General features: G+C 45.9%; 1 protein-coding gene across 12 annotated transcripts in view; it reads left to right on the plus strand.

Moving 5' to 3' along the window:
• Positions 1 to 7,331, plus strand: part of ARNT2 (aryl hydrocarbon receptor nuclear translocator 2) — a 203,414-nt gene extending 196,083 nt beyond the window's left edge. For all 12 annotated transcript variants that reach the window (XM_061394582.1, XM_061394572.1, XM_061394571.1 and 9 more), the window contains 2 exons: positions 783 to 919; positions 3,256 to 7,331. In XM_061394582.1, coding sequence (XP_061250566.1) covers positions 783 to 919; positions 3,256 to 3,354 — 236 coding nt within the window. In that variant the 3' untranslated portion in view covers positions 3,355 to 7,331. The remainder of the gene's footprint in view (positions 1 to 782; positions 920 to 3,255) is intronic.
• Positions 7,332 to 26,820: the final 19,489 nt, after the last annotated feature.

A 26,820-nucleotide genomic window follows, 5' to 3' on the forward strand; every position in this document is an offset into this window, starting at 1 on the left:
TTGGGTTAATCTTTAAAATGTTTTAGGCAAAATTCTGCTCTTTTTTTCTAAGTTTTGTTTTTCCACCAGGTATTTTTTGTAAATTGTGGACAGAGCAAGGTCGCTCTTGTTCACAAATTTATCTGGCAATTCCCACAAAGAGACCTATCTCCTTGTCTAAGCTGTACCCAAATGCCTTTCCTCTCAAACTAGTGGTGCTGAGAAACACTCTGCTAAAGAGACGGGCAGAAAGAGCCATGGCTCTTGGCCCCCATGGAAGGACCTTCATGGAATGCCAAGTGTGGCTTCAGCTGAGTTACCCAGAAGGCAGTGAGGCTGGTGGAGGTCAAGTTTTGCTGAGTGAGGCTCTTCTACTGGCAGGACAGGGTTCCTTTAAAGAGCAGCCTGTGAGCTGGGGTATCTGGAGTGGCAGAGACTGCATATCGATTCTCCTGCACATCTAGGAGATGGCTTCTCGGCCACAGACATGCCTCCAGCAGTGATCATGAAGGACTGAGGGCTGTAAGACTTTACCCTGGCAGATGCGCTCGGGGAGAACCACCCTCACTGCCCAGTACCCGCACCATCTGGCAGAGAGCTCCTGTTTCTCTTTCACCCATCCAGCCCTCGGGTGCCAAACCAGCTTCTTATCTGTCAGCCAGCATGAGGCAGAGGGGGACAGTGAGCACTGTCAGCCCGCTCTGGATGGAGTGCGGGGGTCCTCTGGGCTGTAGTGGTTCTTGGGTCTCCTGAAGTCATGGGCTGGGTTTTAAAGGAAGTGTCCTCTATGTCGGATCTTTCAGCTGAGAGCGGACAGAGTAGCGGGCAGTTCCAAGGGCGGCCCTCGGAAGTTTGGTCGCAGTGGCAAAGCCAGCACCACGGACAGCAGAGCGGTGAGCCGCACTCCCACCAGCAGCCCGGTCAGACTGAAGTGTTCCAGGTAAATCAGCGAGCACCGCCTTCTCGTAGGTACCCGCGCCTTCTCTCTGCTTCCTTTCCCCCTCGGTCTCTGCCTCCCTGCTGTAGCACCGACTGCTGATAGAGATTGTGAGTTCTGGCCCCTCCCGGGAAGGTCATAGCCCCAACTCCAGGGGCTCCAGGAGGAGAAAGAGGCGAGGCTCCCTTCTTGAGCCCCAGGCACGTGTTGCTGATTGAAGCTGCCTGGGTGCCTTGCAACTCCTCCGTTGTTTGATCCAGCTGTCCTCAACCGTTTTGGCACCAGCAACCAGTTTTGTGGAAGACAGTTTTTCCACAGATAGTGGGAGGGGATGGTTTCGGAATGATTTAAGTGCATTACATTTATTGTGCATTTTATTTCTATTGTTATTACATCAGCTCCACCTCAGATCATCAGGCTTTGGATACCAGAGATTGGGGACCCCTGGTTTGAGCCATTCCCTAAGTGTGCAGCAGTAACAGATATCGCTGGCATACCACAGTACAGGACTCGGCCCCCTTGGGTGTCAGAGCCCCACTTTTCAGCCAGGAAAGTTCTCACTGGGAAGAGGCTCCAAGTGGGGTTGTGTCCTGTCCACCCTACCAGGTCTTCATGAGGGAGAAACACCTGATAACAAGAGCCCCAAGTGCCTTCTGTCACATTCCAGAGCCTGCCCCGCAAGGCGTGGCTGGAGCAGGGCTCACCTGGGACCCACAGGACTACAAAGCTCTCATGGGAGAGCTCTCCATTTACCCCACCCTCACCCCAAGCTGGAGCTTCCCTAGTGGCTCAGTGGAAAAGAATTCACCTGCCAATGCAAGAGACGCGAGTTTGATCCCTGGGTCAGGAAGATCTCTTGGAGGAGGAAATGGCAACCCACTCTGGTATTCTTGCCTGGGAAATGCCGTGGACAGAGGAGCCTGGTGGGCCACAGTCCATGGGGTCACAAAGAGCTGGACATGACTTAGTGACTGAACAGCAGCAACGCCTCAAGCTCCTTTCCCACCAGTTCAAGCAGCACCTTCACAGGCAAAGCTGTAGAACCCAGGTCCCCAAAGAGACAAAATCCTTTTATACTTGCAGAGAGGTGCCTCACCCAGGCCCTCACCTGACCACCCCTGACCCATCCATGATGACTATCCCCCCTTCCTCCATCCGTCATGCTGAGCCCTGGCCCCTCCTTATGCCTCACAGTCACCATTTAAGCAGATTTCCCTAACCTGGCTCTTCATGGTAACGATGCTAAAAAGAATTTTTGGTCAAATACATTTGTGAGACATGATTAAACAGTTATTCAGTTTCTTTTTTAAAAAATTAGAATATAATTGCTTTACAATGTTGTGTTAATTTCTGCTGTACAACAAAGTGAATCCGCCATGTTTACATGTTTACATGTATCTCCTTCCTCTTGAGCCTCCCTCCCACCCTGCCATCCCACTGCTTTAGGTCATCACAGAGCTGAGCTTCCTGCGCTATATGGCAGCTTCCCAATAGCCCTCTGTTTTACACGTGGTGGTATATATAGGTCAATGCTACTGTCTCAGTTTGTCCCACCTTCTCCTTCCCTTGCTCTGCCCACTCGTCTATTCTCTACATCTGCATCTCTATTCCTGCCCTGCAGATAGGTTCATCTGTATGACTACAGGACTTAACAGAGCCTTTATGTACTAATGATGACTGAGGGTTTACAGAAGGGCAGCAAAGTACACCTCGTTTCCCAAACTCATTTGTCCGCAGAATTCTTTTCTCCCAGAGTGTCTCGTGGGCCAAGAATTGGACACAGCACACTTTGGGGAAATTGCCATAAAGGATTGAAATATAGCTCTGCCCATTTTCTGGATGGGTAGTCTGAGTCCCAGAGAACTTGAAGGACTCGTGAAAGGTGAAGTCTAACCCCACAGGGATTTGGCCTTGTCCTCGATGTACACGGTGAAGACAGCCCACTCAGTTCTCCTTACACGTAGCCCTCCTGCCCTTCCCTGCATCGCAGTGCTGTCGTATCTTGATTGTCGGTTGTGTATATAACTTGCTTGGTACCAAACTGGTACCAGTGGGCCTCTTGTGCACCCTGTGTCCTGGCTAGGCTTTAAACAGACAGAGCTTCCTGCTGCAATGACATCTCCCAGGACAGCAAAGCTACCCAGGGTCTCAGACATTGGAGGAACCCAGCAGAGCATCTGTCAGATGGTGGGGGCCGTGGGGAGGGTACGTGTTCCCAGGCTGCCCTGTTGGAGAGATGCCGTGAGGGTGGCGGGCAGGCTGGGCTCCTGGGACGTGCCACTGCCCAGGAGAATGAGGGATGAGCCGACTCCCCTGCGCTCTTTTCCTCTCTCCTGCAGGACATGCTGCCCATGCCCGGAGATCCAACCCAGGGGACCGGCAACTATAACATTGAAGATTTTGCCGACCTGGGCATGTTCCCGCCGTTTTCGGAGTAGCTGCGGGCAAAGCCAGGCTTCACAGAGCAGTGTCCCCCCTGCTGTGACGTCGACGCCATCGTGAACGGGGGCCCCCCTTGCCCTGCTTGTCCTGTGGCAGGACCCCCCCCAGCAGAAGACACCTCATTTCCCCCCGCCCCCGCCGTGTTCCCCCTGCCACTGTCGCATTGCTCAGCTTCTAACCCTCAGCAGTGGCTGCTCCGCCACCAAACAGGAGCCTGGTAGACGTCAGGGGTGGGTTTATTTATTGTATTTTACTTGTGTGTGCTTGGGAGGCCGACCCATTGGGTCCCTAAAATCTGGTTGTGAATAATCTCCTATCGGACAATTTGTGTCTATGTAAAGTTCACTTACAGCCGAGAGAGCCCAAGCGGCATGCCCAGGCCTGCCCTGGAAGCTGGAATCTGGTTTCTCCTGGCTTCTAACTTCTGTGTCCGCATGGGGCTCAGGGAGTAGTGGGGAGAGAGGGCACAAAGCCTGTGTTCTCAGAGCTGGAGGTGAGCAGCCGAGGACCCCCAGGTGGACGCCGGCTCCTCTGTCTCCCGGCTCAGCCGCATCTGTCCGTCCGTCCATGTTGCCATGAGGCGTGTACTTTGTGCCACGTAATGTGAATCCTTGTCCTGAAGGATGTGCTGTGCCCATGTCTGTTGTGTGTGGCAAGAGCGAGAGTCTAGAATCCAGGGTGTGTGATGGAGGTGGAGCCCCGGCCAAGCTGAGGAGGACACCCTGACCAGAGGGAGCCAGGCCTGGGGCCTGGGTTCCAGGCAGACAGGCTGAACTGAGCAGGCGGGCACTTGACGGCGACCCCAGGAGTCCCGGCCCAGAGCTGCTTGCTCTGCTAGGTCAGTTCTTCAGTCCAGGCAGGGGACAGCGGCTTCTCAGGAGGGGCAGAGGGCGGGTCTTCGAGGGAGAGGACTTGGGCTCCAGTTCTGGTTTTGCCACCGCCCCCCACCCCAGGTTGTCTCAAGACAGAGTGAGAGCTGACTTCTAGAAGCTTGCCTGGCTAACTTCTGAGCCCCTGGTCCCTGGCTTGTTGTTTCTCTCAGATCTGAGATGATTCCCCATTTTTACTTACCACCACTCCATCCCGTGCCCTTTACAGTAAGGAAGGAAACTCCTGTGTCCTCTTCTTTTCCCAATGGTCCCCCTCCTGTCCTGCCTCCCCATCCCATCAGCTCACCAACACCCATAGGGAGACAGGCTACCTACCCGTGGCCACCTCGCGGCAGGCAGAGGAGCCCATGCCCCCTGCAGGCGCCTGGCTCGGAACAATCCTTGTACCCCTCCTCCTGGGGTTCTGAGGGGCCCGGCGGAGTGGAGTCGCTTCTGGGCTACCTGAGCCAGGAGTGAGCCCCATCTGCAGGAAGGAGCCACGTGGAGAGTGTTTGCTCTCATCCTCTGAAAACTGCATCAACCCCAGCGCTGGCCAGCATCCAGAGCGGATGGGCGTTCATTCTGGCCTGGGAAGCTCCAGCTGTTAAAGTCCAGCATTGTTCACGAGCTTACCCTTGGCTGGTAGCCAGCTTTGTGTGATCCCAGGTCATGGGCTCTAAATTAAAACTGACCCGACAGTTTCTAGAGTGGTTTTTAATCTTCGTGTATATAGTGGCGATTGGATTTGGGGTTTAGACGCACGGATGTCATTTTTAACCTTTAGAAGCCTTTTGGTTCCTGGGATAATGGCAGGTGGCTGAACGTCCCCCGACCCTGACAGAACCAAGACCCAGAAGGGGCCTCCCCTGGGTGTGCCCCGCTCCTGGGCTCACCTCTGCCCCCGCTGCAGCCTTGAACTTGTCCCAGACTGTAGACTTAATTATTTCCCAAGAAGAGACACCAAAATAGCTTTTGGATCAAAGAATGGGTTCTCGGTGAAATGAAAACAGACTTCTTGTGACTTTGAGTCTATAAATTTGAGTTTGAGGGGGGAGGTATGTTTGTCTCTTCTGGTTTTGGAGGGAGTTTGGGGGTTTTCTAAGGTGCACACACTGATTGGCATGCTGACTAGGAGCCTGCCACCCACCCGGGCTGTACTGGGTGCTGAGGGGATGCAGGACAGAGGAGAACAGTCTTGCCCCCAGGACCTTTCATCTACTTACACAATGTCTAGGATGAGGACCTCTCAGTTCTTAGTCCTAGTAGGCAAGGATTCGTGAGCAAATGAAAGCCAGATGTAATGGAGAGCATCATAACTAAACAGCCTCAACCTGACTTCCCTCGTGGTCCAGTGGTTAAGACTCTGAGCTTCCACTTCTGGGGCCTGAGTTCGATCCCTGGTCAGGGAACTAAGATCCTACACATACCACAGTGTGGCCAAAAAGAAAATAAATAAGTAAGCCCACCTCCCCTCCCAGCTGTGTCCCAGGAGCCCTGGAGGGGTGTGTGGCTGCAGTGTGACTGGCAGTTTGAGTTTTCTGTTTTCTGTATTCCCCATTCCACGCTTTGATTGTGAGTGTTAGAAGCACCATGTGGCCACTCAGAAAACAGGGAGCACCCAGAGGACCACATGTCTGAGGGATGCTTTCTGCCCACCCCCCCCCCCACACACACACACAAGGAATTTTGAGACAAATGAGCATTAAAGTCCTGGAGAGCCTAGTAATGCCAGTTTGTAGAAGCCTTGATCCTGCCCAGCCAGGAGACTAGGATGCCCATGGACCCTGCGTCAGCGTGGCCTTCAGCTCAACTTCCTTTCCTATTGGAGATGGACAAAAAGCTGGATTGGGAAGGGGAACAACACTAGGACTTTGGCTCCAGGACTCTCTTCCTCATTCACACCTCATCTTGCATCTCCCAGGCCTTCCAGTGGCTTCCTTTGGCTGAGCAAGCAGAAGGCTCTCCCCTCTAAAGCCATGTGGTGGCTGCCTGAACCATTGGTGAGCACACAGACACAGCCACACTGAGGCTTGGCCAAGGCTGGGTTAGTGACTGCGATGGTGGCTACAGGGGTTCTAGAACATTCTGCCTCTATATGCCTCCTACTGGCTTCATCTGTAGTTTTGGTTTCAGGGAGCAACAGAGGCATCACAGACACCCACATTCTTCTCTGCTTCCCAGTTGATCAAATTCACCCTTTTGTTGTTTCGTGAATACCTGTTGCAATGAGAATACTGATAGTTGATGGGACTGACATTGAAGAGCATGACTCTCCTGAGTCCATAAGAGACTCTGTCCCCCAGACCAGCCACCCTTGACACTGTCAGTGCTGTGACCAGGCTCAGTCTAGAGATGAGTCAGGCCCTAGGGAAATGACCGTGTTCCCTTCCCTCTACGTCAGCCCCTGGACTAGCAGATGAGCCCTGAATCTCTACCCCCCCCACAACCTACCTGCTCCCTAACATTTATGACATAAGCAGGACCCTGCTGGTCACTTAACAGCAGTAGCCAGTCATGAGTCAGGGTGGAAATGCTCCTTCTTTTACTGGGAAGTATGGGTTTGATCATTAAGTCGCTGTGTCCTGACTTGCCAGGGACAACCCAACTTGTCCATTCAGCCCTCTCTCCTGGCCAGATCTTCATCTTGGGTATGAAGGGATCTGACTGTCCTTTTCCTCGCTGCCTGTGGGCTGGGGCAGCTTGAGAGGCATCATGCTGGAATACTGGCACCTCTTCATGCATAGGTAGGTGTGCCTGGGTCTTGGGGCCAAAGACCGTGGAGTGGTGACCATGTGGAGGTGGAAAAAGGGAGGTTTTTCCACCTTTTATGGGAACAAGGCAGCCTGCTTCCGGTTAACAATCTCATTTTCCTCCAAAAACAAGATAATTCCCAGATGAGCTTCAGAGGACAGTTTCAGCACTTAATCGTTTCTCTTTTAACCTTTCTTCTTATGAATGTGAACTGTGCTGTGGATAAATCATTTGTATTTCTTGAATGTTCTCTATGACTAACAGTTATTAAGTCAGTTGTGTATATGTGTAACTAATGGAACTGCCTTTTAAAATTTCATTACAATAAAAATGACTTTGCTCTGAACACTGAATAGCCCAGGCCAGCTTTGTCACTGAAGAATTTATAGAACCTGCTCTTGAAGTTGGGTAGATGCTCTCATATTACTCTTCCTAAGGGCTGTGTTTTGTTGTCCCCAGAAAAGGGTGTAGAAAGCATGTATGCTAAAGAGTGACTGTCAGGGGATCTGGGTACATAAAATTTTAAAAGAAGCTAATAACTCTCAGCTTTGTGTGTTAGGCAAGGCTCTCTGGAAGGCTCTTTGCAAATGCTATTTTTGTGACCATTATTAACCTCTGTGATGTAGATATTACTCCTGGTTTATAGATTCAGATATTGGGACTCAAAGAAGTTAAGTGACTTATCTAAGAACACAAAAGGTTGATCTTAGGTCTCATTACAAAACCTTGTATCTGTTGTACTCTTCAAACATTCATTTCTTTCTTAAATTCTCCCAGGGACTTTCCTGGAAGTCCAGTGGTGGTCCCATGTTTAAGACTTCACCTTACAATGCAAGGGGTGCAGGTTCCATCCCTGGTTAGGGAACTAAGATCCCACATGCCTTGTGGCCAAAAAATCAAAACATGAACTAGCAAGTATTGTAAAAAATTCAATAAAAACTTTTTTAAATGGCCTACATTTTTCTTTTAAAAGAAGATGTGGGATTGGCATAGAGAAAACTAGATTAGTAGAATACCATAAAGAATCTGAAAGTATGCACATGTTCAGAAAGGAGAATATTTGGTATGTGCACCTCTGAAGCAAGCCAAAGCTGTTATTTACAAGAGTCAGCATTACAAATCATGGGACCAGACAGACTTCCAATAAATGGTGCCAGGGAAAAGCACATGGGGAAAAGAAGTAAGTGTACCCTTATCTTACACAATGTACAAAAGATAAATTCCCCGCAGATGAAAACATCTGAGTGTTGACAAGCAATAGATGTAAAATCTTTAGAAAAAAATCTAGGAAAATATATTGATGAAATCAGTTAGCGAAGGAGATTTTAAACCAGGCAAAAAGACCACAAACTATACAGAAATTTTTTAAAGTTCTGTTTGAAAAAAAAAAAAAAGTTTTGTTTGAGGTCACTAAAACATAATCAGCTTAAAGAAATGGACAAGACAACCAATAAACTGGTAGAAATATTTGCAATGTATGTACCTAACGAAGTGGTATTCACATCATTGAGAGAGACTGTTCTGAATATAAGGAGTCATAAAAGTCAATAAGAAAAATACAACTCAATAGATAAGTGGCCAGAGGCTTCCCTGTCGGTCCAGTTGTTAAGACACTGCCTTCCAGTGCAGGGATTACAGGTTCAATCCTTGGTCCAGGAGCTCACTTCCCTAGAAACCGAAACATAAAACAGAAACAAGATTGTAACAAATTCAATAAAGACTTTAAAAATGGTCCGCATCAAAAAAACAAAAAGAATTGTTTTTAATAGATAAATGATCAGAGTTTGAATTGCCAGTTCATAGAAACTCAGTGGCATTAGATGTTGAGAAAAGACTGAACCTCACTAGTAATGAAGGGAAATGCAAAATTAAAGCAAGATAAGGTCTATCACTCAGATGTTCCAGGTCTGATAACTCAATTGTTAGGACCATATGGGGAAACAGGACAGACACTCTGGGAAGGGTACACAATATCCTGACATATCAAAGATGTACAAACCCTATGACTCAGTGAATCCAAGTGTCTGTCCTAGGAAACCTCCCACATGTGTGAGACAAGGCAGGTAAAAGGAGATCTACTGCATTGCTTGTTGCAGTGAAAAATTGGGAACCTGCCTAAGCATCCTTTATTAAAGAAATGAATCAACTGATTGATGTAGGCCCACAACATTTGTGTGCTGCACTTAAAATGATTTTGTAGAGGTGTGCGCACCTTCTAAAAACATACTATTACATTTAAAAGATTGTACATATTTTATAACTCAGGGCAATTACGTATTGTGTTTCTGCATAAATAGATATGCAGCAAACATTTTTTAAAAAGAATCTCCTAAATGGATAGGTACAACTGTGAACAGAGAGAGAAACAGTGGACAGAGTGACTTGTGTGGTTGAATTCCTTAAAGCAGATTAAGGCAGAGGAAAGAAAGAGGTGTTGATTGAAAATAAAAAGAAATATATGGTATTTGTTTTTCTCTTTTTGTGTTTTTCTCTTTCTGTTTTCTCTTACTTCACTCTGTGTGACAGTCTGTAAGTCCATGCATGTCTCTACAAATGATCCAGTTTTGTTCCTTTTAATGGCTGAGTGATACTTCATTGTGTATATGTGCCACATCTTCTTTATCCATTCATCTGGAGAAAAAGTATCTGAAACAGTTATGGCAAAATGTTAAACAGCTATTTCATCTTGGTGATGAGCATATGGTATACTTTTCTCAAATTTGCTGCATAGTAGAAAAAGTGTTAGTCACTCAGTCATGTCCAACTCTATGTGTCCCAGTAGACTGTAGCCCACCAGGCTCCTCTGTTCTTTGGATTTCCCAGGCAAGAATACTGGAGTGGGTTGCCATTTCCTTCTCCACAGATCTTCCTGACCCAGGAATGTTCCATTGCATTGATATAAAATTCTGTGTGCATTTATATTCATTAAAGATGAAACTCTAGTAACCTGTCTCCACATGATAGAATCTCAAGTGAATTTACCTTTTATGTAATAAAAAATATATATATTTATTTGCTTACTTGAGTGCACCCGATCTTAGTTGCAGCATCTAGTTCCCTGAAAAGGGAATTGAAGCTGGTCCCCCTGTGTTGGGAGCTCAGAGTCTAAGCCACTGGACCACCAGGGAAGTCCCTCTCCTTGTAATTTTTAATGTTATTTGTTTTATGAAGAATGTATACTACTTATAAAGTCTTGAAAAATAATGAAAAGCAAATCATCTGTCAGAATAAGAAAATAAATGACTTAGCCACACTACCTTGAAATCGTTGGATCCCTTGTCGAGGAACTAAGATCCTGCATGCCACATAGCGAGGCCAAATAAATAATTTGTTTGAACCTTGAAACTTTGAACTTAAAAAGGAAAAAAAGAAAGAGCCATGGCTGGACACAGCTATGCCAGACCAGGCAGTGCAGGAATTGCCAGGTAAGTTCAGAGGAGAAGAAATAGTGAAAAAAGCCCAAACAATTGCCAGGACATGGCTTCACCTGCACCCTCCCTTTATTCCTCCCCCAGCAGTAGACAACTAGATAAAAATACACTCTCATCATAGATAGAGCAATAGTAATTCTTTTCCTGATGTTACTAATGATGTACACTCATTATTTTTAAGAGTGTAGCATATAGAAAAGCATGAAGAATAAAAGTATTCTGATTCAGGTTATTGATGAGGGGCCCAATGAACAGTGAAAGGCAATGGGGATGAAGCACAGGGATGTGGAAGCGTGAGGCTGCTCAGGTTGGGAGGGGGAATAAAGCAGGAAGAATCGGCCAGGTTCTCACGGTGCTCCCTCCATTTCCAAGAGCCACCTCCCAGCCTCCCCTCCCAACAGCTCCTTATCTTCCTCTGGGAGGAAAATAAGGTCATCTCCCTGTTAACCATGTTGAAGCCCAACAGTTATGAAGTTAATTCTCCTGCAAACCCTCTCAAGCATGCTCTTTCCATAAACACTTGTGTGGCACCTGCCACTTGCTGCACACAGGGCTGGAGCCACACAGTGAAGATCCAACCCCACCCCTAGAATATGAGGTTCCTAACTTATGGCTCCTGGGGGAAGGATGGAGGAAGGGATAGTTAAGGAGTTTGGGATGGACAAGTAAACACTGCTGTATTTAAAATGGATAACCAACAAGGACCTACTGTTACAGCACAGGGAACTCTGCCCAGTGTTATGTGGAAGTCTGGATGGGAGAGGGGTTTAGGGGAGAATGGATACATGTATATGTATGGCTGAGTCCCTTTGCTGTGCGCCTGAAACTATCACAACTTTGATAATCAGCTATACCCTAGTACAAAATAAAAAAGTTCTAAAAAATGCATTAGAAATTTTTTTAAAACCTTGATATGAAATATCTGAAATTATTGTCATATTTGTGATGGGATGTTGTATAATTATTGCTCTAATTTTATCTTTGTCTCATCCAGTGTCGGACACGACTGAAGCGACTTAGCAGCAGAAGCAGCAGGCACTTGATAGGGCTTCCCAGGTGGCTCAGTGGTAAGGAATCCGCCTGCAAATGCAGGAGACATGGGTTCAGTCCCTGGGTTGTGACAATCCCTTGGTGAAGGAAATGGCTACGCACTCCAGTATTCTTGCCTGGAAAATCCCATGGACAGAGGAGCCTGGTGTGCTACAGTCCATGGGGTCACAAAGAGTCAGACACCACTTAGTGACTAAACAAAAACAGCAATAAGGCACTTTATGTGTTTGAATTAATAAATGATATTATTTAGTTGTTATGATTGAATGAGTAGCATTATTGAATGTCATTAATGAATGACAAATGTCATTTTAAAATGCCCATTTTGATTGCTAATATGAAGTAAAAAATTCTATTGTGGTTATGTTAATAAAAGGAAATCTTTACATGAAGAAAAAAAGTAAAATGGATAACTGACAAGGTCCTACTGTACAGCCCAGGGAATTCTGCTCAATGTTATGTGGCAGCCTGGATGGGAAAGGAGTTTGGCAGAGAACGGATACATGTATATGTATGGCTGAGTCCCTTTGTTGTGTACCTGAAACTGTCACATTGTCAATCAGTTATACTCCAATATAAAATAAAAGTGCTAAGGATTTAGGTGGAGAGCACCCACCCTGCAAATGGACAAGGGGAGGTGGGTTGGGGGAAGAACTCAGAAGGCTGTGATTTGCATGACTTCGTCAACAGGTCCCAACAGATGGGGCCCATCAGAAGCAGAGCCTCCCCACTGGGCGCCCAGCTTGTTGGCTCTGCTTTTGCAGAAAGTGCTTAATGGGTTCCCGTCTCCAAGCCCAAGACCCTTATAAATCATGAAATAGGTAAGCCGCCCCTCAGCAGGACACCAGATTAAAATGCCTGGAATGCAGCTGGCCTCTGGTTCTACAGCCCAGCTCCTAATTCTTCCCACACATTTCACTTAAGACTCGAATAAAAATGCCAAAAACAAAGAAACGTGACCTGGCGCTGACGGGGAAGAAAAAAAACATTTCATCACAGCGGTTTATCAGTGTGTGAGCCCTGCTATTCCCCCAAGGTCCTTGACAGTAAAAGCCGTGCTGGCTCATGTTTCTCACGGAGTCTCCACATCCCTAGAGGGCTGCCATGTTTTCATCATGGCCACACTGGGGCCTAAGCTGGACCTGCAGAACTGAGCTCCACCATGATGACATCACACATGGGTTACTGGAAACCTTGGTGATCCGACAGACTCCCGGCTAGTCTTCTGAGATCTGCCTTTGGAAGCCATGGAAAGTCACCTTGTCACATCAGCTCAGCGAGCAGCCAGGATCCCGAACGCTAATAAGATGCTAGAAACCTTGGAGTTATGTTTTCTTAGGTTCACTTCCCACTGGCAGAATGAGGTGTTAATGCGCTTCCAAGTCACCACGTAAGGGGGGTGGGGAGGAGACTTTTGTCTTAGGCATGGGTGCTCACACACTTCCTGTGTGGCCTCTTCCAGGGGCCAGCTCCCTGGAAGGTGGGACAGAAGAGAAATGACCCAGGTTGTGGTCCTGAAGAGGCTTTCAGTGGGGGCTTCTTCAGGCTTTCTGTTCACCAGTCTCTGTGCAATACATCGGAAAGTACATGAAACTCAGCGAATGGTCTTTAAATGATAAGGAATTCCTTTGCTGGACAGCTGAAACTATACAACATTGTAAATCAACTCAACTCCAATATAAAGTAAAAATTAAAATTTTATGGAAAAACTGTAAGAAATTCATTTTGCTCTAAGTCACAAGCATTGGACAGAGGAGGCAGAGGCAGGTTCCTCAATTGTCCAGCTCCACAGTGAGTTCATCACGACTGCTGGCAGCTTGAGAGGTTTCTGGATAGGTCTCAGACCCTGTGTCTGAGCCAGGGATGGGTGTGCACACTTGTATTGTCATTCCTGTCTGCCTCAGGGAGATGGAACGCATGGAGGGCAGTGGCAAGCTGGGATGAGACACGGTTAGCATTGGGTCATGATGAAAACTGGCTGAGCTCAAGTGAGAGGGATGGGCTGGGGTTGGGGGCAAACAGAAAGAGGACCAAGATCAGGAGGATTGGGGAAGTAAGAGCTTCAACTCTGGAATCTTCAAGCTTTGCCCCTTACTTTGAGTGATTCTCCTACAATTTTGTGGGTATGTGGTCAGGGAGGAAGTGTGAGGAGGTGCAAAGAGTAGTAAGTGAGGGGTGGCATTTAGCCTAATCTGAACCAGGATCAACAAGGATTTCTAAAAAATAACATCCAGGAAACGCTTGAGAACCCAAGGGTGAAGGCACTTTCTGTTGCCTGAGAAGACAGCTTCATAATGCTGGAGCCAGGTGATAGAGAAATGGCGTGTTCCAAACAGACAGCCTGAAGATAAAGAAGAGAGGGCAGAGGTACTCCCTGGTGGTCCAGTGGCTAAGAATCCACCCTCTAACGCAGGGAGTATGGGTTCAATCCCTGGTCTGGGAGCTAAGATCCCACATGCCTTGTGGCCAAAAAACCAAAACATTTAAAAAAACAGAAGCAGTATTGTACCATGTTCAATAAAGACTTTGAAAATGGTCCCCATTAAAAAAAAAAAAGAAGAAGTTAAAGTAATGGGAGAGAGGCAGAAAGTCAAGCTGTGTGGCAAGGGCCAAGATGGGAATGTTGGTTCTCAGTGTGCCCAGGGTCTTCCAATCCTGGAAATGGCCCAAAATCCAAAAGAACTGAACCCCAGCATGACTTCAGACCTTCAGCATGTAGCAGACTACAGAGATCCCTGGGACTCTGTTATTCTGCTGGGGAGAAAAAAGTGGCTGCCCACAGACCTCCATCCAGGTTCACACACCCCAGCTCTCTGCTTTCACTTTAAGGCACCAGAATCTGGGTCTCCTTATTGAAGGGCTGTCCTCAGCCTGCTGGATTCTACTTTGCAGAAGCATACAGAGCCCAAGTGCCTCAGATTTTTACATCTGCCAAGACCAGCTCTTTACCAATGATCAGTGACAGTCTTGTAACAAATACTACACTGCAGCAAAGAATAGGAACAGTCACACTTCATTTTTCTGTCAGAAAAACAAGAAATTAAAAAATATTTTTAAAGCTATGCCTGCAAAGAATTTCACCTTTCCTTTTCAATAAAAATAAATCTTAAATTTTAGAAATATTTGATAGTGTAGATGTGGAAAGGACTTTGTCTACAAAGAAACCTGTTTTTCAGAACTTCCCTTTTGGTCTAGTGGTTGAGAATCTGCCTGCCAGTTCAGGGGACACTGGTTTGATCCCTGGTCTGGGAACTAAGATCCACATGCCATGGCCCAGGTGCCACAACTGCTGAAGCCCACACACCATAGAGCCTGTGCTCTGCAACAAGAAGCCATCACAATGAGAAGCCAGCCTGCTGCAACCAGAGAGGAGCCCCTGCTCACTGCACACAGCAACAAAGATCCGACCCAGTGCAGTCAAAAATAAATTGATTGATTAATTAAAAACCAAGAATGAGGAAGAAAGTGGTCATCTAAAAAAAAAAAAAAAGTCTATTTTTCCCAGGACTAGGGAAATCTACTTATCCTGGTTGACTTGAAACTTTTCCCTTTTTAGCAGTGGAAGTCCGAGAATGAGGAAGAAAGTGGTCATCTAAAAAAAAAAAAAAATAAGTCTATTTTTCCCAGGACTAGGGAAATCTACTTATCCTGGTTGACTTGAAACTTTTCCCTTTTTAGCAGTGGAAGTCCTATGTCGCAGAAATGAAGAAAACCAGGACATCTGGTCACCTACCCAGGACCTCAACATTGCCTGACAAAGATAGAACCCCTGAAGAGGAAGGAAGATGCTGACTGGGTTTTATGGAAAACCCAGTTAAACCCAGAAGTTTAACGCTGGAGGGAATTTTGGTAATAGATAAGGAAAAGGGAGTTCCGAATTCTGTTTATTCTGTTTCCCAGAAGCTTGGGCAATAGAGGAAACTTATCTCAGCCTGATTCTTCTAGATGAACGAGTCCAAGAATCATACCCACAAAGAGCCCATGAGAAGCTGGTGATTAGGTGGCGCAATGGTAAAGAACCCGCCTGCCAATGCAGGAGACACAAGAGATGAGGGTTCCATCCCTGGGTGGGGAAGATCCCCTGGAGGAGGGCATGGCAACCCGTTCCAGTATTCTTGCCTGGAGAAGAATCCCATGGACAGAGGAGTCTGGCAGGCTACAGTCCATGGGGTCACAAAGAGTCGGACATGACTGAAGCGAAACATTGTTCTTCTCTGCATCACATTCAACACGACAGGTGTATGGAGAATGACCCTTCCACTTTGACCTGAAAAAGACTGACCAGGTCATATGTGCACATTCTACCTGAGTCCGCCTCATAAAGGGAGTAGCAACTGAACACAAATCTGGCTTGGCAGTTTGGCTCACAGACGAAAACCTTGAGTTTTTTAGTTTTTTTTTAAAAATTTTAATGTCTTTTATAACTTTTTTTAAAGGTTTTCATCAATTATCTATTTTACAATAGTGTATATATGCACAGTATCAACAGTGTATATATGTCAATCCCAATCTCCCAATTCATCACACCCAACCCTGAGTTTTTGAGGTTGAATTTCTGAGAAGGGGCTTCCCTGGTGGCTCAAATGGTAAAGAATCTGCCTGCAATGTAGGAGGCCTGGGTTCCATCCCTGGGTCAGGGACATCCCCTGGAGAAGGCAATGGTAACCCACTCCTGTATTCTTGCCTGGAGAATCCCATGGGCAGGGGAGCCTGGCGGGCTATAGTCTATGGGGTCACAAAGAGTCGGACACGACTAAGAAACAGAGCAGGAAGGCAGGATGATCAACCCATGACATAAGGCAAAGGGTGGGGGGAGAGTTCCACTTGCCTGGTCTTCCACCAGAACACGCAGGAATGCAGACTTTCTGTCTCAGACGTGTGATGGTTCAAACAGAATATGCAGAAGTGCCTGAAGCAACATGGAACGTCCCTGCTACCAACACAGCTGCCAAGGAAAGCACGTCGGGTCCTGAAGAAGCACTTGGACAAGCAGAGACAATGAGCTGAAACGACTGGTGGATCTGATGTAGAAACAGCAGGCCCAGGAGTAATGTCAAACAGCTGGGCATCCTCAGTGCCAGATGGTGGTCATCCTGGACTCCCACTGCCAGAGAGCACTGACCAAGCGTGAGGGTTCCGCCTCTTCCTGAGACCCTCCTTTCAAGCACATCCATCTGCCACCACTGCCGCACCATAGTTGCACAGATCTAGAAGATGTATGCTGAAGCTGAAGCTCCAATACTTTGGTCACCTGATCAGAGGAGCCAACTCATTGTAAAAGACCCTGATGCTGGGAAACATTGAAGGCAGGAGGAGAAGGGGGTGACAGAGGACGAGATGGTTGGATGGCATCACCAACTCAATGGGCATGAATTTAAGCAAATTCTGGGAGATGGTGAAGGACAGGGAAGCCTGGTGTGCTGCAGTCCATGAAGTCAGAAAAGAGTCGGACATGACTGAGCAATTGAACAACTACGAAGAAGACGTGGTGCTTACAGAAGCCTCGGGACAGCTGACCCCAATCCCCAGGGCACAGATTCCTCACCCCAGCAGGAGGGAGAGAACACAAGGTCTCCAGCAGAGAGGTGGTTCTCAGGATGCTGAGAATTAACTGCACTCTCTCTAAGAATAGAGTGGACTCACTGAGAAATGAAAGATGGAAGGGGAGACCATTTCTGGAGAGGGAGCTCCCAGCTTTCTAATTTTTTTTTTTTTTGTAATTTATAAAATAATTTGTTATTTATTATTTTTAAAAGTTACTACTTATTTTTCTTACTAGTTATTTTTCTTCTGGTTGCCCTGGATCTTTGTCACTGTGTCCAGGCTTTCTCTAGTTGTGGCATGCAGGCTTCTATTGTTGCAGAGCACAGGCTTGGTTGCCTCATAGTACGTGGGCTCTTACCTCCCTGACCAGAATTGGAACCTGCATCCCCTGCACTGGAAGGCGGATTCCCAACCACTGGACCACCAGGGAAGTCCCCCAGCTCTGTAATTTGTTGGGACAAGAGGAAGGCAGAAATTATGGCGAGGTTAAAGAAACAGGGCAGTGGAGACCCCTGACAGGACAGGAGCAAATGGCACATGTCCCTAAAACTGGAACTGTCTCTTCTTGCCTAGCAATCTCCATCAGAGAAGGCAGTGTGGGAGAAAAAAAAATCATGTACCACAGAGAGAAAGACCAGCTGTTCTCAAAAATGTGAATCCACATGTTTTGATTTTCTTTAAAAATAACATCTCTTTATTTTATTTATTTGTTTTGGCCACTCCACGGAGTATTCAGGATCTTAGTTCCCCAACCAGGAATCAAACCTGGGCCCCCTGCACGGGGGGCACAGAGTCTTAACCATCGGATCACCAGAGAAGTCCCTGAATCCATATGGTTTGAGACTAACAAATAGGTTCAGTGACAAAGGTTAGGGATTTTTGTTCTTTTTTTCTTTGTTTTGTTTTGCATTAGAAACATTGCATTCTTATCTTTCTGAAATCTTTTTTCTTAGGAGGCCAAGATTATGCTCCAGAAATACCCTAGAACGGATAGATAACCTAGGATGCAGTATGGGTATATTCATCTCTGTATCTCTACCTCCCAACACAATGTCTGGAAAAGTGATCAAGCATGTTTTTAGATGGACTGAATATGAGGAAGTGTATCCAAGAGCCATGATAAATTTGCCCACTGGGGTACCATACTTTCCATCTGTATTCACCTCCTTGGCCTGGAAATAATGGTGACATACTCACAAAAACACAGAGACTACAGGAGGTTGACCTAAACTTGCAATTACAACTCTGACTTTTGGGGGGTTATCATTCATGCAAAAGGGTGGAACAAATCCCAGAGAAATTCCCAGTGGACCCTGGAAATTCCTAGATGATTATGGATCAATGGCAAATGTTGAGTAGGAAGAAGTTCAAAGGAGGGGCTGGATGTCCGCATGCTTATCTCCTGGACAGTGTCTCATCTCCAGTTCCTTTAGTGCCTGCTGCCTGACCCAGCCTCTTTGAGTCTGATGAGATGCTCAGTCCTGGGATCTTCCAGGAAGGACCCCACACAGGAACGCCTGGGATAGGCAGGGCCTGGACCTGGAAGTGTTGTTCAGAGACTCAGTGTGTGGATCTGTAAATCACAGACTTTTGCTCCTGTTTATTTACATTATGTATATTTTTTGCTTCCATATGGGCCTATCCAATTTGTGTTGGGATCTGAAGACTGCAAGAAGAGGAGCACAGTTTTGGGAGGAACAGTCAGATGGTGAGTCTGATTGAGTTTAGAAAGAGGAGAATACATTCAGACTTCAGAGATAAAGTCCTTTGTCCTTTATCTGGGCTTTCCTGGTGGCTCAGACAGTAAAGAATCTGCTGCATTGTGGGAGGCTAGGCTTTGATCCTGGGGTGGGAAAGATCCCCTGGAGAAGGGAATGGCTACTCACTCCAATATTCCTGCCTGGAGAACCCCATGGACAGAGTAGGCTGGTAAGCTAGAGTCCTTGGTGTCAATGGTCCTTTATCAATAGTAGAGGGTATTTGGGGAAAGCTAGGTCACAGCTACCATGCTGAGTCTGAGGCTCAGAGCATCTGTGGAGATGAGATCAGTGTGGTGGGGTAGAGTGTAATGTACGTGTGGACAGGGTTCAGCTCCAGTTCAGATACACACAATCTCCAGCTGCCATGTTTGCGTTTCTCAGCATCAGTGATGTCTGTGAAGGTGCTTCTATCATGGGGTGAGCGAAGGGTGGAAAATGGTATTTCCAACTCAAACAAGATGAAGATGGAGGTATTCTGGAGCAAGCTAGGAGATGTCCATGCTGACATAAGATAACAAGAGGGCCCAAGATAGCAAGGCTCATATCCATTCCAGGCATGGGTCAAAGGTAAAAGTGACTATGCAAGGCATGGAGCTAGAGAACACTGCCTTTTCTGAATGGGTACACCAGCCAATGCTATCTTACCTCTTTTTCTGTTCATAAAGAAATACAAAAATACAGGAGGGAGTGTGTTTTAGGAGGAGGATTATTCTGGAAAGAGGATGGTGATTACATTTGTTGAAATTCTTCCAGTGACACGTGTTGCATTTTTCAAGTGGAGATAAAGTTCACATAGCATGTTCCATTGTCCAATGTGGTGGTTTCAGCCTATAAACAAGGTTGTGCAACCATCATGACTAATTCCAGAACATTTCAGCACCCCATAAGGAAACCCCATACCCCTCCTCTTCCCCTCCTCCCTTCAACCCCTGCAGCCACTAATCTCCTTTCTGTCTGGATGGATTTGCTTGTTCTGTACATTTCATATAAATGGAATCCTACTGAATGCGGCCTTTCGTGTCTGGCTTCTGTCATTTAGCCATAGGGGTTTCAAAGTTCATCCATGTTGTGGCGTGTATCAGTACTTTAATCCCTTTTATTGCCAAATAACATTCCTTTGTATTAACATGCCACTTCATTCTCTTAACAGCCTTTCAAAAAGCTAACTTCTTTAATTTTACCCAAGTCCCAATGATTAATCTTTGTTTTTGTGGATGTGATTTTGGTGTTCCTAAGCTAAGAAATCTCTGTCTAACTCAGGATCACCATGGTTACCTCTATGTTTTTCTACTAGATATTTTATCGTTTTTTAAAGATATTTTAAACCAAGATTTAATTTTTAATTTTTAAAATGTATTTATTTCCAGCTGAGCTGGGTCTTCATTACTGCGGGGGGTCCTCTCTATTTTCTGCGTGGGCTTCTCACTGTGGTAGCTTCTCTTGTTGCAGAGCACAGGCTCTAGGGCGTGTGGGCTCAGTGGTTGTGGCTCCTGGGCTCTAGAGCACAGGCTCAGTAGTTGTTGGTCCGCAGCACGTGGGATCTTCCCAGATCAGGGATGGAACACATGTCTCCTGCATTGGCAGGTGAATTACCACTGAGCCACCTGGGAAGCCCTGATATTTTATCATTTTATATTATTCTTGGGTACTCTCTCTTCATATGTGTTGCTTCAAGGGGTTTATTTCATCTTTGTTTTTTGTTTCCTTTTTCTAATTTTGGAGGAGGGCAATGTTCTCAGCTCCATGAGATTGGGGATCTCTGTTAGTTCACTGGTCTCCCCTACAGCTGGGAACATTACCTGTCACACAATGGATACATGATGTTTGATAAATGAATTAACTCGTTTGCCAGAAGCACCTCTGCTTCCTCGTCCTACTGGGTGAGAACTTCTTCTACTTCACATTCTTCTTCCTACACAATGGACTGCATTGTCCTAGGTGTGAGCCACCCTCCTGTTCCTTGAGTGTGTAATGACGGAAAGGCCTACAGAAGGAACATGTCCAGGGACCTCCCTGGTGGTCCAGTGGTTAAGAACCCGCCTTCCAATGCAGAAGATATGAGTTCAGTCCCTGGTCAGGGAACTAGGATCTCACATGCCACGGGGCTACTGATTCCTTACCCTATAGAGCCTGTGCTCTGCAACAAGAGAAGCCCACGTGCCACAGCAAGGACCCAGTGTGGCCAAAATTTAAAAAGAAGAAAGAACCTATCCAAATTACTAAGAGAGAAAAGACATTAGAATGTATATCAAAAATGCTTTCCACACTACTTTAGGCATTGTGGTTGTTGCAACAGAAGATTTATTTGATTCAGATTATTTTAGAGTTATAAGGGAAGCCTTTCCTATCAACAATATGAGGCCTTCACGTATTGGGGAATTAGCTAAAGTAAAACTACAGTGAGACATCATTCCCATCCATCAGAATGGCTGAAATGAAAAATAGTGACAACACCAGACACTGGCGAGGATATAGAGAAGATAGATGGCTCAGACATTGCTGGTGAGCATGCAAAACAGTACAGCCACTCTGAAAAGTAGTTTGGCAACTCCTTTCAAAACTAAAGAAGTGGATTTACCATACAACTCGGTAATGGCCCTGTTGGGGATTTATCTTAGGAAAAGGGAGACTTATTTTTCACTCAAGAAATTGTAAACATTTTAAAAAACTGTCAATGAATGCTCATAATAGCTTGTAGCACAGGGGAAAAAAGAAGCTAAAGTTAACTTAAAGTTAACCTTTAAAATGCATTTCAATATGCAGTACATGCTAAGTTGCTTTAGGCGTGTCTGATTTTTGTGACCCTCTATGCAGTAGATACAGACAAATACTACTTGATTCCACTTATACAAGGTACCTAGAATAGTCAAATTCATAGAGTCAGAAAATACATTGGTAGATGCCAGTGACCAGGGGAAGTGGGGGAGAGGGAAAAGGGAGTTAGGGTTTAATTGGGACAGAGTTTCAGTTCAGCGAGGTGGGAAATTCAGGAGACGGATGATGGTGAGAGTTGCACAACAGTGGAATGTGCTTAGTGCTATTGAACTGTGCAGTTAAATATGGTTAAAATAGTATGTTTTACATTATGTGACTTTTACCACAATAAAAAGATATTAAAAAAAACCCAACAGACTATTGATTCATGTAATAGCTTGGGTGAGCCTTGAGAAAAGCCATTCTCAAAAGGATACATGCTACTTGATTCCATTAATGTGAAAGTCTTCGTGAAATAACATCATTACAGAGACAGAGAGGGGATTAATGGTTGCCAGGGGTTAAGGAGGGACAGATGGGTGTGGGTAGGGAAGGTAACATGAGAGGGCCTTGTGGAGATGTTACAATATCTGCACTGTGGTGGTGGTTCTGCAAGGCTACTCACACACACACACACACACACACGTCTTGCATAAAGCTACACACACGTGCACACACATACAAGTGAATATAAAACTGGTAACATCCGAATAATCTCTATGGACAGCACCAATGTCAATTTCATGGGTTTGCAGTCATCTAAGCTATGAAAGGGGCTTCCTTGGTGGCTCAACAGTAAAGAATCCACTTGCCAATGCAGGAGACACAGGAGACCTGGGTTCGATCCCTCGGTCAGGAAGATCCCCTGGAGGAAGGCATGGCAACCCACTTCAGTGTTCTTGCCTGGAGAATTCCATGGACAGAGGAGGCTGGTGAGCTACAGTCCATGAGGTCACAAAGAGTTGGATACAACTGAAGTGACTGAACTGCACATGCAAGCTATGAAAGAGGGAAACAAGGGGGCAGAGAAGACAGGAAAAGGATGCTTGGGACTTCCCTGTACATTTCTCCACAGCCTCCTATGAAGCTATCATTATTTCAAAATAATTTTTTAAAATGAGTCAGTTCAGTTCAGTTCACTTCAGTTGCTCAGTCGTGTCTGACTCTTTGTGACCCCATGAATTGCAGCACGCCAGGCCTCCCTGTCCATCACCAACTCCCGGAGTTCACTCAGACTCAAGTCAATCGAATCAGTGATGCCATCCAGCCATCTCATCCTCTGTCGTCCCCTTCTCCTCCTGCCCCCAGTCCCTCCCAGCATCAGAGTCTTTTCCAAGGAGTCAACTCTTCGCATGAGGTGGCCAAAGTATTGGAGTTTCAGCTTCAGCATCAGTCCTTCCAAAGAACACCCAGGACTGATCTCCTTTAGAATGGACTGGTTGGATCTCCTTGCAGTCCAAGGGACTCTCAAGAGTCTTCTCCAATACCACAGTTCAAAAGCATCAATTCTTCGGCACTCAGCTTTCTTCAGTCCAACTCTCACATCCATACATGACTACTGGAAAAACCATAGCCTTGACTAGACGGACCTTTGTTGACAAAGTAATGTCTCTGCTTTTCAATATGCTACCTAAGTTGGTCATAACTTTCCTTCCAAGGAGTAAGCATCTTTTAATTTCATGGCTGCAGTCACCATCTGCAGTGATTTGGGAGCCCAAAAAAATAAAGTCTGACACTGTTTCCACTATTTTGCCATCTATTTCCCATGAAGTGATGGGACCAGATGTCATGATTTTAGTTTTCTGAATGTTGAGCTTTAAGCCAACATTTTCACTCTCTTTTCACTTTCATCAAGAGGCTTTTTAGTTCCTCTTCACTTTCTGCCATAAGGGTGGTGTCATCTACGTATCTGAGGTTATTGATATTTCTCCCGGCAATCTTGATTCCAGCTTGTGCTTCTTCCAGCCCAGTGTTTCTCATGATGTACTCTGCATATTTAAGTACAGTATATTTCTAAATTACAAAATGCTTTTCCAGTTATGCCGATATGAATTTGTGTCCAACCTTCAAGAAAGCCAAAAGGGAACCATAATTTTTTTTTAACAGACATGTATTAAGGAAGTACCATCAGCAGTGTCAAATGACACAGCTGTCAAGTAATATCCGGCCTGGAAAGTGTCCATTGACCTTGGAGCTTAGGAGTCACTGGGGACCCAGCCAAAGCAAGGCCAGTGGTGTAGCCAAGGCAGGATCCAGGCGTCCTTTCTGTGAAGACTAGCCCCCAAGGGCACAGACTCCAGGAAAAAAAGAGGTCCCCAGACCTCAATCACAAGGCAACACCCAGCTTTCAGAAAAACTCAGTGAATGAAACAAGCATCTAGTTGACCTGATGGCTTTGGGCAGAGCCGGCGGGTGAGGTCGTGAGGTCCAGAGGTCCCAGGATCATGCAGAGAGCCAGTGGGCAGGGAGATGGGAGGCCCTGATGGACACTTTTTATTGTACAAGCACATGTTCAAGGTCATCTAAGGATTGTAATTGGAGTACTCACCCAGGCTGCGCTCATGCCGGCTGTACGTGCCAGCCTTAGACGACAGTCTTAAGAATAAAAGATGGGACCACGTGCACTGTCCTTCCTCCACTAAGTGGTCATTATTGATCTCAGGGATACAGCGTTGGTCTCATGAGGCTAGAAAAGACAGTTGCAAGTTTCTGTCATTCAGTCATAGACCCTTGGCCACACAGAGCCATGTGCAGACCTTCTGATCCATTCTCTCAGAAGCTGAGAATTTATTACATCAAATTTACTCAACATAAGGAAAAGTTAAACCCAGAGAATTCTTCATTTCAGTTATATTTGTGTAATAAGTAATGATTTAATATTAAACTATGAATATTTCATTCCCTTTGTCCTCGCCTGCCCTTCCCAGCCTCCACTCAGGGAGCAGGAAGAGCCCCTATCTTGGGAATAGAAAGCACGTTTTAAAGAAGTGTTTATTTATTTGGCCGTGTTGTGTCTTAGCTGCGTCATGCGGAGTCTTCCAGTTGCCATGTGTGAGCTCAGTGGTTTCAGTGGGTGGGCTTAGATTCTCTGTGGCACATGGGGTCTTCAACCTACAACCAAGGATCTCCCGCTTTGCAAGGTGGATTCTTAATCATTGGAACAACAGGAAACTCCCAGAAAGCACCTTTAAAAAGAGAGATTATATATAGATGCAGAGAAAATGCTGAAGAGACTTTGCAAGATTCGGCCTGTACTAAAAGTTTGAAAGCATTTTATAGGCATTTTATAGGATCTAGACACAAAAACACAAAGCCAAGATTGGAGAGCTGAGGAGCTTTTACTTCCCTTTGGGTACAGAAGACTCATGATGGCCTAATAATGATCTTTTTGCCTGTAAGGGTTCAGAATATGTCACCTCCAAATATGCCATTTTGACATAGTGATTATTTTTAATTAAAGATATTTGAGAAACAGCCAGTGCAGGATGCACAATCTGACCCTCTTTTGCCCCCTGAAAGCAGAAGATAAATCTCCCATGAAATTGCCCTCCCATTCCTGTCTGGGAAATCCCCTGGACAGAGGAGCCTGGTGGGCTACAGTCTCTGAGGCCTCAAAAGAGTTGGACGTGACTTAGCCACTAAACAACAACAACCAGGAGGGTAGAAGGCAACCTTATCACCAGAGACAGGGAGTTTAGGGCTGAAAAGGCTGTAGAAAAATATTTTATTACTTTTTTATCATCTTACTATACTGAGCCCCAGTTATTTTTCCGTCAATTCTTCACAAATGTTTCTTTTTTAAAACTTTATTTTTAATTGGAGAATAATTACTTTACAATGTTGTGATGGTTTCTGCAATATATCAACATGAATTAGCCATAGGTATACATGTATTTTTTATCTGAAAGGGATAAACCTGTTCTGGTCACTTCTTTGAGTTTCATATTTAGTGGGACTCCTGTTTATACAGCCTTAATCCAGCTTGTTTGTCTTATATTAATCTGTCCTTTGACTACAAGTTTGGGAGCCACTTGCTCATTTAAAACATGAAAGTGAAAGTGCTCATCACTTCTGTTGTGTCCGACTCTTTGCAACCCCATGGACTGTAGCCCACCAGGCTCCTCTGTCTATGGGATTTCCCAGGCAACAATACTGGAGTGGGTTGCCTTTTCCTCCTCCAGGGGATCTTCCAGACCCAGGGATTGAATCTACATCTCCTAAGGCTCCTGCATTGCAGGTGGATTCTTTACCATTGAGCAACCAGAGAAGTCCATCCTGGTCAATATGAGCACTCAGTGTCTGATCCTGAATCAATACAACACACAGAATCTGATCCCGGGTCAATACTAACATCCAGTGTCCAATCCTGGGTTTGCCCACAACAGAAAGTGGCAAGGTCAGAGGATGTCACCAACAAGAGAAGCAGCCCCTGCCAATGTCTAGGGATCAAGACTTCTCTTAATCCCCTAGAAATTAGACCACCTTCAGGGAGCTGAAAACTGGAGCAAAAGCAAAAGGAGAGTCCCAGACTTAATTCCAAAGATACTAACTTTTAAAGCAGAGTTGAGTGAAAGAAAAAGTTTCCTATCATCTACAGAACTAACCTGAGTCCAGTCTCAGAAAAATAAAGTTGTATTGACACACAAGAGAGGTGTGGCTATACCTTGTTGCCATGCCTCCATGACAGCAGGGAAAACTTGAACACGAGGGACTGTTTAGCAGCCACAGAAGTCATCTCCGTGAAAAGGCTGGAGCAGCTTGAATGAACGTGGGCATAGCCTTGACAGAAGCAAAGAACTTAAAATGTGTCTGTTTCGGATGCGGTGCTGGGTGGCTTTGTGTGCATCCAGACATCAAGTACAAGGGAAGTGTGGATGGGGAATTAAGGAATTTGGTGGTAAAGAATCCACCTGCTAATGCAGGAGATCTGGGTTCAAGCCCTGGTCCGGGAAGATCCCACATGCATCAGAGCAACTAAGCCCGTGTGCCACGGCTACTGAGCCTGTGCTCTGAAGCCCAGAAGCTGCAACTACTGAGTCCACATGCTGCAGCTACTTACACCCAGAGCCCTAGAGCCCATGCTCCACAGCAAGAGAAGCCACTGCAAAGAGAAACCGAGCGCTGCACCTACAGAATAGCTCCCACTCACTGCGACTAGAGAAAAGCCCGCACAGCAACGAAGATCCAGCACAGCCAAAAATAAATGAAATTAGAAAAAGAAAAAGGAACACCAGCTTCTGGGATTTCCTAGAAGGGAGATGCTAAGCTCAAAGTGTGTCTTTAGGGAAAAGAGATGTGCTGTG

This window comes from Bos javanicus, chromosome 21, assembly GCF_032452875.1.
Source record: "Bos javanicus breed banteng chromosome 21, ARS-OSU_banteng_1.0, whole genome shotgun sequence".
NCBI classification, from domain to species: Eukaryota; Metazoa; Chordata; class Mammalia; order Artiodactyla; family Bovidae; genus Bos; species Bos javanicus.